Source organism: Capricornis sumatraensis, chromosome 8 (assembly GCF_032405125.1).
Source record: "Capricornis sumatraensis isolate serow.1 chromosome 8, serow.2, whole genome shotgun sequence".
NCBI lineage: Eukaryota > Metazoa > Chordata > Mammalia > Artiodactyla > Bovidae > Capricornis > Capricornis sumatraensis.
The window spans coordinates 71577787-71591174 of record NC_091076.1 but is presented as its reverse complement, the minus strand read 5'-3'; the positions used below and the strand labels follow the sequence as shown (position 1 = coordinate 71591174).

General features: G+C 39.7%; 1 protein-coding gene across 1 annotated transcript in view; it reads right to left on the bottom strand.

Annotated features, from left to right (window-relative positions):
• Positions 1 to 13388, bottom strand: part of EFCAB5 (EF-hand calcium binding domain 5) — a 94462-nt gene that overhangs the window by 64840 nt on the left and 16234 nt on the right. Inside the window, exon 2 of the mRNA XM_068977428.1 lies at positions 6728 to 7304. Within this exon, the coding sequence (XP_068833529.1) occupies positions 6728 to 7304 (577 nt within the window). The remainder of the gene's footprint in view (positions 1 to 6727; positions 7305 to 13388) is intronic.

The following is a 13388-nucleotide window of genomic DNA, read 5'->3' as shown; positions in this document are numbered from 1 at the left end:
CAAAACTCTTAACTTAGGGTATTGTAGTATAGGGTAGATATAACCTGTAAGCAGATTCTAAGTGTAAATCCACAATCCACTTTTAAGGAGATTGGAAAAAAAATACCAAAAGTACAATGTGGTAAAATGCAAAAATTGTCACAAATTCTTTCCATTCCTGTAAGCAGGTCTGTGTGTATGCAATGTAGTTTTGCAGCTCCACCCATTAAGAATTAAGTCTATTTCTGCATCTCGTCTGGCTGTGGCCATATAACTTCCTTTGGCCAATGGGCCATCAGCAAACACAGGAAGCAGAAAGTTGAAAAGTGCTATAAATTGTATCACAATAAAACTTATATAACAAAAATTGTATCACAATAAAACGGGGAAAAAAAGGAATCAATGTGCTTAAACATTGGGGTTTGCTCTGTTTCATTAAACTTGAGAGACTTTGCACCACCACCTTGGAATAAGCCTAGGCTAACCTGCTCCACGGCTTTACCAACAGTCAGCCAGCTAATAGCCAGATGACTATCTACTGCCATTTTACTGTAATGTATGAGTGATACCATGTGGAGCAGAGATGAGCCATGAGCCCAGTCCAAAGTTACCAACCCATAAAATCATGAGCAAATAAATGATTGTTTATTTAAACCACTCAGTTTTGAGGTATTTTGTTATGTAACCAAAGCTAGTTAATAAAACAGTCTCCACAGTACTTCCCTGGTGAAGAAGTGAAGTGAAGTCACTCAGTCGTGTCCGACTCTTTGCGACCCCATAGACTGCAGCCTGCCAGGCTCCTCTGTCCATGGGATTTTCTAGGCAATAGTACTGGAATGGATTGCCATTTCCTTCTCCAGGGGATCTTCCCAACCCAGGGCTCGAACTCGGGTCTCCCGCATTGTAGACAGAGGCTTTACCATCTGAGCCACCAGGGAAGTCTACTTCCCTGGTGGTCCAGTGGTTAAGAATCTGCTTTCCAATGCAGGTGATGTGGGTTTGATCCCTGGTCAGGGAATTAAAATCCCACATGCGGTGGGGCAATGAGGCCCGTGTGCCACAACTAGAGAAGCTCTGGCACGCTGCAACAAAGACCGAGCACAGCTGAAAAAACTGTCTCCCCATCTTAAATGTTTTGAGATTTTTAAGAGTACAATATAAATCTAACTACTTAAAGAATAGAAGTAAAAATGCTTTCTTGCCCTAACTGTCGCAATCCAAATTCTATCCATCCATTCAAGCTGTGTTAGCAAAATCTTCCACTTAGAGAATTTGCCTAGATTATATCAAAACTGAATGTTGTGTTTCATAAAAACTGGTTCTAGCCAGCTTAACTGGATAATAGACCATGAACTTTGAGCGACCCCAGTACACAAGACCATTGCTAGACCTAACTGAAGCCTCTTTTTCAGCTGCTAAACAATAGTACTTGTTTTCATCAATCGTGTACAAACCTATGGACTTGTTCTATCCTATATACAGTGTGATTGTCTTTAATTGTTAAAAGCATAACCATTATAAAGCTCCCTTCCTAACACTTAAAAACTCTAGAATCTTCCCTCTCTGCAAACTAGTCAGTGATTTCTTCACTGGTATAGATTCCTTTGCATGGCAAGTTAATAAGCTCAGTTTTTGTTTGTTTGTTTTTAAGCTCTGATGGTCTTAGTTTCACAAAGCTAAGCTGGACTTCTTGAAGCATGTTCATATTATTCCTGTGAAGAGTATTCCTATAAAAATACACATATATCTACTTAATTATTATACTTAATTCTTATTTTCTTCTGTCTATTCAACATATATCTTATTATGAAATGAGGTTCCTTACTCAAGGTGCAATGACAGGTTCTCCTAAGGATATCAGTTGCTGAGTAGTTTAAAATGAATCAGCAGAATATCTGGCAAATCCTAGGAATTTCTGAACATCTTGAATCAGTTTAGTCGCTCAGTCGTGTCTGACTCTTTGCAACCCCAGGGACTGCAGCACACCAGGCCTCCTCGTCCATCACCAACTCCCGGAGTTTACTCAAACTTATGTCCATTGAGTTGGTGATGTCATCCAACCATCTCATCCTGTCGTCCTCTTCTTCTCCTGCCTTCAATCTTTCCCAGCATCAGGGTCTTTTCCAGTGAGTCAGTTCTTTGCATCAGATAGCCAAAGTATTGGAGTTACAGCTTCAACATCAGTCCTTCCAATGAACATTTAGGACTAATTTCCTTTAGGATGGATTGGTTGGATCTCCTTGCAGTCCCAGGGACTCTAAGAATCTTCTTCAACACCACAGTTCAAAAGCATCAATTTTTCACCGCTCAGCTTTCTTTATAGTCCAACTCTCACATCCATACATGACTACTGGAAAAACCATAGCCTTGACTAGACAGACTTTTGTTGGCAAAGTAATGTCTCTGCTTTTCAACATGCTGTCTAGGTTGGTTGGCCATAACTTTTCTTCCAAGGAGTAAGCGTCTTTTTATTTCATGGCTGCAGTCACCATCTGCAGTGATTTTGGAGCCCCAAAAGATAAAGTCTGCCACTGTTTCCATTGTTTCCCCATCTATTTGCCATGAAGTGATGGGACTGGATGCCGTGATCTTACTTTTCTTAATGTTGACCTTTGAGCCAACTTTTTCACTCTCCCCTTTCACTTTCATCAAGAGACTCTTTAGTTCTTCTTCACTTTCTGCCATAAGGGTGGTGTCATCTGCATATCTGAGGTTATTGATATTTCTCCCAGCAATCTTGATTCCAGCTTGTGCTTCATCCAGCCCAGCATTTCTCATGATGTACTTTGCATAGAAGTTAAATAAGCAGGGTGACAATATACAGCCTTGATGTGCTCCTTTTTCTATTTCTCAACCAGTCTGTTGTTCCATGTCGAGTTAGAACTGGACATCTTGAATAGTCTTAGGTATTAATATTCCATAACTACCACATCTTGTCAGGTATTGTGCCAGATATCCAGCCCTAGCTGGAGTGAACTGGACTCAGGAACTCTACCTCTGTTCTTTTAACATTAAGAATTAGGATCAGGACTGGTGGAGAAGACGAGGACATCTATAGTATTATAGGTCCTGCTTCTCTGCAAGACTGTGAAATTCTAACATTAATAATGTCTCTGTAATTCTTTTTTTAATGCTTATTTTTTATTTTTAAAAAATCATACTGTAAAATTAACCCTTTTTGGTGCATAGTTATACAAATTTCAACACATGTATAAATATGTGTGAAAATGAAAGTGTTAGTCGCTCAGTCGTGTCTGACTCTTTGTGACCGCACGAACTGTAGCCCATCAGGCTCCTCTGTCCATGGAATTCTCCATGCAAGAACACAGGAGTGGGTTGCCATGGGGTTGTTCCAGGGGATCTTGGGATCTTCCCAACCCAGGGATTGAAGCTGGGTCTCCTGCACTGGCAGGCAGGTTCTTTACTGCTAGCACCACCTGGGAAGCCCCATAAATATGTGTAACCATCATCATAATCAGGCTATTGAAAGTTTGCAATCTTGCTTTTAGAGCAAATATTTTTCATTATTAATTCACAATAAGGCAGTAGTGACATAGAATATGCATTCCCAAGAGTTGCAGGGATCCAGAATCATAAGGAAAAGATACTAAAAGATGTGAAAAGAAACGCAAAATGACACAAACCTAACCTCCTGATCAGGTTTGCAAATTTACATGTAAGAATTATAGTCCACTCCAATTCTATACTTGTCTTTCAGGAACCCTGAGGAAAAGCAATAAAATATACTGCATATATAAAACTTACAAATAGCAGTGATATTTTATTTTTTAGATAAGTGGTTATCACTATATAAACCACTCCAAATCAGTAAGGAGTGTCTTCTCTATCTGTTGTAGTTAGACCCTGAAAAAGATGAATCCCTTTTTGTTCAAGAGAAGTAGGCAGATGAAAATTTTTTGCATCAGGTTGAGTCAAATCAACACTTTAACATTATCATTAGATTAAGTCTTGACAAACCAAACAAAAATCTTATTTGTCCTCTTTCTTGAGCATAAATAAGGAGAACTCTCATTCCTGAAATTAATGGGCTTCTCCAAAGCTCTCTAATGGCTTGAGAACAATGCAAACAATGATACAGTTCAGAGGATTTAAAAGCAGGACTGGTTTTGCTAAGATTTCTGGGTATTCAAACTTTAAGTCAATAGATGTTGTGCTGTTGTTAAACATCCCTAGGATTTCTGAATATTCTACAAATGCCTGACACTGTCATATGTTGACATATGGATTTTGGGGTTTTGTCCAGGGAAAATAAAACCCTAATTCTGATAATCCAGGCAAAGAAAGCATCTTTAAATACTTTAACGCTTTCATGATATTCCTAAAAATTGAAGACAACACTCAGACTGATACAGAATAAGACAAGCAAATGGAAAGATGCACATTCCCAGATAGATACACATGTCATTTATTAAAGATGTTGATTTTCCCTAAGTTAATAAATTTAATCTGACTTCAATAAAAATTCCTATAATATTTGTTTTGGTGTTCTCTTTCCCCGCTTTTTTCAGGTAGATGAATCAATCCTAAAATTCATATTGAAAACTAACCACACAGTAACAGAATGCAGTGATTAGAAAAGAAGAACAAATATAGACTATTCTATGTTATGTTATTGGGTTCACTATGTAGCCATTTGGAAAAGGAGAAAGCTAGATTCATATCTTAAATCTTACACTAGGATACATTCTAAATGGATCAATATTTAAAAAGAAAATCAAAACGATGGTCATTCCAGAAGAAAACAAAGGATAATTCTTTTAACTTCTTGAAATGAAATGTAACAATGACTCAAAGCCCAGAAGCTGTAAAATAAAAGTAAAAGTAAATTGACCACATAGAAACAAAAGATCCTCTGCATGACACAAAAAAATGGCAGGTGAAAAACTGAGGAAAATATTTTTAACTCATTCACATGCTTTGGATAAAAGGAAAAGAATTAAGAATGCATATTTTGCGTTCGCTTATGTGTTGCACTAGGGCTTCCCAGGTGGCGCAAGTGGTAAAGAACCCCCACCTGCCAATGCAGAGACATGAGAGATGCGGGTTCAATCCCTGGGTTGGGAAGACCCCCTGGTGGAGGGAATGGGAACCCACTCCAGTATTCTTGCCTGGAGAATCCCCATGGACAGAGGAGCCTGGCAGGGTACAGTCCATGGGGTCGCAAAGAGTCAAACACAACTGAAGCGACTTAGCACACATGCATGATGAGTACACTAAGAAACTTGGAAAGATGTACTGAAAATTAAGAACAATAGTTATTTATAGCTGAGGGGGAGCACTGGGTAGATGGAGTATAAGAATGGGAGAGAGGGACTTCCCTGGTGGTCCAGTGGTTAAGAATCTGCCTTCCAATGCAGTGGATGCGAGTTTGATCCCTGGTCTGGGAAACTAAGATCCCAAATGTTGGGGAGCTACTGAGCCAGTGGGCATCTAGAGAGAGTCCATGCACCACAATGAAAGAGCTCATATGATGCAACCAAGACCCAATGCAGCAAATAAATAAATAATTTTAAAAAAAGAATGGGAAAGAAAGTTTCTGGTGTCTAACATTTTATGTGTGCTCAGTTGCTCAGTCATGTCTGACTCTTTAGGACCCCATGGACTATGGCCCACCAGGCTCCTCTGTCCATGGAATTTTCCAGGTAAGAATACTGGAGTGGGTTGCCATTTCCTTCTTCAGGGGAATATCCCTGACCTAGGGATGGAACCCTCCTGCATCTCCTGTATTGGTAGGCAGATTCTTTACCACTGCGCCACCTGGGAAGTTTCTTAGTGTACTCATGCATGTGTGCTAAGCCGCTTCAGTCATGTTCAACTCTTTGCGATCCCACGAACTGTAGCCCACCAGGCTCCTCTGTCCATGGGATTCTCCAGGCAAGAATACTGGAGTGAGTTCCCATTTTCTCCACCAGGGGGTCTTCCCAACCCAGGGATTGAACCCGCATCTCTATGTCTCTGCATTGGCAGGCGGGTTCTTTACCACTTGCGCCACCCTGGGAAGCCCTAGTGAAACACATAAGCGAATGCAAATATGCATTCTTAATTTTCTTCTTTTATCCAAAGTATGTGAATGAGTTAAAAATATTTTCCACTTTATACATTTCAGCTTTTGAACCAGATAAACATATTACCTATCTGGAAAGTTAAATTCCAGAAAGTGTTTCCTCTCATATAGCTTACTTTTCAGTACAAGGAGACAGAGAAGAAACAGATAAATATACACTTGGGATCCTAGTGAGATAACTAAATTCATGAATACATGGAGCTTAACAAACCTCATTAGTCTTCATGCTGCTAAGTCGCTTCAGTCGTGTCCGACTCTGTGCGACCCCATAGATGGCAGCCCACCAGGCTCCCCATCCCTGGGATTCTCCAGGCAAGAACACTGGAGTGGGTTGCCATTTCCTTCTCCAATGCATGGAAGTGAAAAGTGAAAGTGAATTCGCTCAGTCGTGTCCAACTCTTAGCGACCCCATGGACTGTAGCCTCCCAGGCTCCTCCGTCCTTGGGATTTTCCAGGCAAGAGTACTGGAGTGGGGTTCCATTGCCTTCTCTTAGTCTTTATAGTGTCTCATAAATAGTGAAACACATAGTAGTAGCTCATAAGTCCTTTCTGAAGAACTATAAAATTACTTAAAATCCTGTTTGTATTACTATATTCTTTTTCTACTTGCTTTTTAACATAAGGAGAACTAGATCATCAACTGAAAACACCAACAAACTGTACCTGTTGTAAGTAGTGTTCGGAACATGTATCTTCAGGTCTTCCGAAATATCTCTCATCACCCTCTGATAACCAGACAGTCCTGGATCTTTGATATAATTAGGGTTGTTTCTCATTAAGTATTCTCCCAAATGGTTAATTGGGTCAAACTTGGTGGGAATATCAACATCTGCCAAAAGCTTCTTCTTTTCCACTTGCATTAACATTCTTTCCATTCCAGGGACTAAGGTGGGTAAAAGTTTGTCGAGCAAATACGCACGAGTGCTCAGTGTCATGTTTTCAGTATTAAACCACTCTTTGGCCAAATTATCCCTGGGGAGTTTCTCTTCAGCCTTTTTCTCTAGTTCCTTCTTCAGATTTTCCTTATCTATGATTTTCTGATGCATTGCTTGGGCTCTTGCCTGCACTCTTTCTAAAAGATTTTTCTTCCATGGTTGTTCCCAGTTTGAATCCTGTGGAGTTTGATCTAAATTGAAAATCACTTTTGCAGGTTTTCTAAAGATGATATTCTTTGAGACTCTAGTTTTAGACTCCTTTATTGAACAAGCTGAGATTTTTGGCTGGTTCTCCAGGCTTAAATCTGAGGGAACAAAAGTGAAATGTAAGAAACATTAGAAGTAAATTTTAATCTATGTTACTCTAGAATATTATCAGAAAAAATTTACATGGTGTATTCAAACAGAAGGAAAAGTAACAGAAAATCAGACAGCAGTGACTTTAACCATCAGGACATTTATTATTTTCTTAATCAACAGTCATTCAACAGCTCAGTGCATTCATTAAGTACCTATCCTGTTTTTATTGCTCTTTATTTTTTGTGCTTATACCTCAAGATCACAAGATAGCTATTGCAGCTCCAGGCATCTCTTCTTTTTTTGTCTTTATTGAATTTGTCACAGGATTACTTCTGTTTCATGTTTTGGCTTTTTGGCCACAAGGCATGTGGGATTTTAGCTCCCTGACTAGGGATTGAGCCTGCACTCCCTGTACTGGGAGGTAAAATCTTAACCACTGGATCGCCAGGGAGGTCCCCAGTGCATCACTTTGTTATAGTAGAAAAGGACTGAGAACAAAGGGCTTTCTCCTCTGGAGGTTCTGTTTTGTTACCCAAGAAGGGAAGATCCCAAACTCTTCACTCCAAGACTTTCCTTTACATTTCATTGGCCCTAATTAGGTTACATGCCCACCCTAAGCCAACAGCTGGTAAAGGGAAAAGGGGTTAATTGGGAATAGTTTTGATCAACCATAATTTATTCCTTTGTTTCAGGATTTAGATATAATTCTCTGATAGCAAGTGATTTCTATCTGCTACAAAATTAAGGTTCAGTTGGCAGACAGAAAGGTGGGAAAATGTCTGCTGAGTTAGCGATGGAGAGAGTCTGCCACACTTGTATATGTAAATACATTTCTTCCCACTCTCATGCTTACAACTTCTTTCAGGTTGGAGATTTTACACCAAGATAGTTCACTAAGAAGAGGCATTCCCTTCCTACCAAAATCTCTAGAAATGATAGAAATGATAGGGTGTGTGTGTGGTGGTGGGGAGGTTTAAATATTCATTTGTTTGGCTGCGTGGGGTCTTAGTTGCAGCATGGGGGATCTTTCCTTGCAGCACATGGACTCCCTAGTTGTGGCCCGTGGGCTTAGTTGCCCCTCGGGGGCGTGTCGGATCTTAGTTCCCCAACCAGGGGTCAAACCCCTCTCCCCTGAACTGCAAGGTGAATTCTTAATCACTGGACCACCAGAGAAGTCCCTGTGTGCATGTGTTTTAATATGAACATAAGAATGCTAAGAATAATAAAGAGGGCCTTCAGTAGTCAGAAATTTTGAAGGTCTCTGAAAAATGTAAGGTAAATGGCATTCAGTTCAGTCCAGTTGCTCAGTCGTGTTTGACTCTTTGTGACTGCAGCACAGCAGGGTTCACCAACTCCCGGAGTTTGCTCAAACTCATGTCCATTAAGCCGGTGATGCCATCCAACCATCTCATCCTCTGTCGTCGCCTTCTCCTCCTGCCTTCAATCTTTCCCAGCATCAGGGCCTTTTCCAAGGAGTCAGTTGTTCACATCAGGTGGCCAAAGTATTGGAGTTTCAGCATCAATCCTTCCAATGAATATTCAGGGTTGATTTTCTTTAGGATTGACCGGTTTGATCTCCTTGCAGTCCAAGGGACTCTCAAGAGTCTTCTCCAACACTACAGTTCAAAAGCATCAATCCTTTAGTGCTCAGTTTTCTTTATGGTCCAACTCTCACATACATACACGACTACTGGAAAAGCAATTGCTTTGACTAGACGGACTTTTGTTAGCAAAGTAATATCTCTGCTTTTTAATATGCTATCTAGGTTGGTCATAACTTTCCTTCCATGCAAAGAGTTGACTCATTGGAAAAGACACTGATGCTGGAAGGGATTGGGGGCAGGAGGAGAAGGGGACAACAGAGAATGAGATGGCTGGATGGCATCACTAACTCGACGCACATGAGTTTGGGTGAACTCCGGGAGTTGGTGATGGACAGGGAGGCTTGGCGTGCTGCAATTCATGGGGTTGTGAAGAGTCGGACACGACTGAGTGACAGAAATGAACTGAACTGATGAGGCACCCTAAGCTTAAAGAATGTATGTATGGGTAACAGGGGAGTGATTGATCTTTTTGTGTATCTTCATCCCCATTGAAGCTAATCATTAGGCACCAGAGGCATTCACCCTTGAGCTGAGACACGTGGGTCTGGGTGAGAGAGGCAGGACAATGCCTCCATACCCATAGAAAATGAATTTCCAACAGATTTCACTCTCTGCATATCTCACCCCTCCTCCAAAATTTCAGGCAGCAGGCTACCGAAAACAGAAATGTCATCCACAGAAAAGCAAACAGGGATTCCCAAATGCAAATATAAGCACACACATAAGAATCACTAAATATTTAAAGAAAACTATCTCCATGACTGAACAAATGCAATGGTTAATACTATCCCAGGAAGCACCATTAATAAAACAAATATGAAAGTGAAGTCACTCAGTTGTGTCCATCTCTTTGTGACCCCATGGACTGTAGCCTACCAGGCTCGTCTCTCCATGGGATTCTCCAGGCAAGAATACTGGAGTGGGTTGCCATTTCTTTCTCCAGGGATCTTCCCAACCCAGGGATCAAACCCAGGTCTCCTGCATTGCAGGCAGACGTTTAACCTCTGAGCCACCAGGGAAGCCCTAAGGAGTTCTAAAAGAATTGTAATTAAATGGATATCCTCAGAACAGAGATATAGAGGAAATAAAAATACTTTTTATCATTTTTGAAAATTAAGAGAACTTAGAAACCTAGTGGTCAGACTTTTGTTTCTATTATCATTCTCCAACTAAAAAATGGGACTTTCCTGACAGTCCAGTGGTTAAAACTCTGAGGTTCCACTGCAGGGGGCACAGGTTTCATCCCTGATGGGGAACTAAGATCCCACATGTCATGTGGTCCACAGTGAAAAAAGGAAAAGAAAATAAATAAATCATGACTTATTGAAGAAATGGCTGATTCTAGGACTGGGGCAAGAAATATTTAAGAAGAGCCTGGAGTATCTTCTAGTGCCAGAAAGTAAAGAGCTAAAAACAACCTCTGCATTGATTAGGACATGCTGTAGAGAATCAGTAGCCAACTGAAAGCTCTCTCAAAGGCCAAAAATGGAACAATTTGAGCAACGAAGTAATATTGGATTATAACCCCAGTATAAAATAAATATCCATGTCTATTCAGAAAACTAAGATCATGGCATCTGGTCCCATCACTTCATGGGAAATAGATGGGGAAACAGTGGAAACAGTGTCAGACTTTATTTTGGGGGGCTCCAAAATCACTGCAGATGGTGACTGGAGCCATGAAATTAAAAGACCCTTACTCCTTGGAAGGAAAGCTATGATCAACCTAGATAGCATATTCAAAAGCAGAGACATTACTTTGCCAACAAAGGCCCATCTAGTCAAGGCTATGGTCTTTCCAATGGTCATGTATGGATGCAAGAGTTGGACTGTGAAGAAAGCTGAGCGCTGAAGAATTGATGCTTTTGAACTGTGGTGTTGGAGAAGACTCTTGAGAGTCCCTTGGACTGCAAGGAGATCCAAACAGTCCATTCTAAAGGAGATCAGTCCTGGGTGTTCTTTGGAAGGACCGATGCTAAAGCTGAAGCTCCAGTACTTTGGCCACCTGATGCAAAGAGTTGACTCACTGGAAAAGACTGATGCTGGGATGAGGGATTGGAGAAGGGGACGACAGAGGATGAGATGGCTGGATGGCATCACTGACTCGATGGTCATGAGTTTGAGTAAACTCTGGGAGTTTGGTGATGGACACAGAGGCCTGGCGTGCTGCAATTCATGGGGTCGCAAAGAGTTGGACACAACTGAGCGACTGAACTGAGCTGAACTGAACTGATACTGATATAAACAAATACTTCAATAAATAAATAAATGGGGGAAATAGAAAAATCTCCTGTACAGAAGTATTCCAAATAACTTATGTACTCTGCCCTCAAGGCACTAGAGTGTAATTCTCTTCTCTTTAAGTGTGGGGTGTGCATAGTGACTTCTCAGAGTACAATTAGAAATAGGGGAAATAAAGAAACAGAGGAAAAAGAATAACTTTACAGTGGAGAAACATGACAACTACTATCTCAGTAGATGATCAAGGCTAATATCAACAATGAAAAGTCAACACTGGCTCATTAATTGTGACAAATGAGCTGTGCTGGTGGCATATATGATACGCTTGATAGGATGAAATGGCAGTAGCAATTTTTCTCTGTAACCTCTCTCTAAAAACCAATAATCTCAGTCACATTATGAATTTTTTAAAAAATCAGACAAATCCCAATTAGGGCCACTCTGCAAAAATACCTGATAGTACTCTCTAACACTGTCAAGGTCATAAAAAACAAGGACATCTGATAAACTGTTAGAGCAAAGAAAAGTCTAAAAGGGCATGACAACTAAATTTGGTATCCAAGAGAGGTTTCCTGGAGCAGCAAAAGAACACTAGGTAAAACTAAGGAAATCTGAATAACGTATGGATCTTAGTTAGTTATAATGTATCAATACTGGCTCCTTGATAGTGACAAATATGCCATGCTAACATAAGATATTAATAATAGGTAACACTGGCTATGGAGTAGAGAGGAATTCTCTGTATTACCTTCATAATTTTTGTTTTGGTAAACTTAACAAGTAGTCTAAAAATAAAAGCTTATTTAAAAAAGATAAATTAAACAAACCAATAAAGCAAGAGAGATTACTTGAAAATGAAAAAGGATTGTTGTTGCCAATAAATCTTCAATATATTGGCTTGAACATCAGAAAACAATCAATCAGCTAGCTGCAAGATAAAGTCAAGGTGGATAAAAAGAACAAAGTAAATAACAGAATGGAGGATTGATGGTTATTTTAAAAACAGAAATTCATCCATAGAAAAATGAAATTTTGATATATGTAACGTGGCCACCTCATGCGAAGAGCTGAGTCATTAGAAAAGACCCTGATGCTGGGAATGATTGAGGGCAGGAGGAGAAGGGGATGACAGAGGATGAGATGGTTGGATGGCATCACCAACTCAATGGACATGGGTTTGGGTTGACTCCGGGAGTTGGTGATGGACAGGGAGGCCTGGCGTGCTGCAATTCATGGGGTATCAAATAGTTGGACACAAGTGAGGAACTGAACTGAACTGAACAACATGGATGGACTTTGAAAACATTATGTTTAGTGAAATATGCCAGACACAGAAGGACAAATATTATATGGTTCCACTTATATGAGGTAGCTAAATTCATAGACAGAAGGTAGAATAGAAATCACAATGGGGTGAGGGAATAGGGGAAGGGGGAAATACTGTTTAATGGGTACAGAGTTTTCGTTAGGGATGATGAAAGAGTCTTGAGTAGGGATGGTGATGATTTGTGAATCAACTTTGTGAACACAGGTATTGTAAGTATCTTTTCTCATATTTTGCTTGGCTTTTCACTCTCTTAATGGTGTTTTCTAATGAACAAAAATAAAATTCTTAATTTTAATGTGTCCATTCCTCATTTATTTATTTTATAGTCAGCATCTTTTGTGTTTTGTTTAAGCAATCTTTGTCTACCCCCAAACTGCGGTAATATTCTCCTGTGTTCTTCTAAAATTATTTACTGTTTTATCATTCACATTTACATCTATAATACATGCAGAATTTGTCTTCATATGTGGGGTGAGGTAGGACTCAAAAATACATATTTTCCATTTTGGCATCATTCTTGTTTTCAATACAAGATTTTCAACTGGACTCTGTTCCATTGGCTTATCTATTTTTATGCCAATGTCACACTGTCCTAATTTTTGTTACTTAACTATAAATCTTGATATTTAGAAATATAAATCTTCTAGCTGTGTTTTTCAAGATTTCCTTGGCTTTTCTGGGTCTTTTGTACCTCTACATAAATTTTAGAATCAAATTGTCATTTTATAAACACACAGACACACATATAGAACCCTGCATAAATTTTTATTAGAAATACAGTGAAGCTAGAGGTCAGTTGAGAAAGCACCACTATCTTAACAACATTAAGCCTTCTAATTCATGAATAAGGTATATATTTTCATTTATTTATGTCATCTTTAATTTCTTTTAATTATGCTTTATAGTTTCAGTGTAGA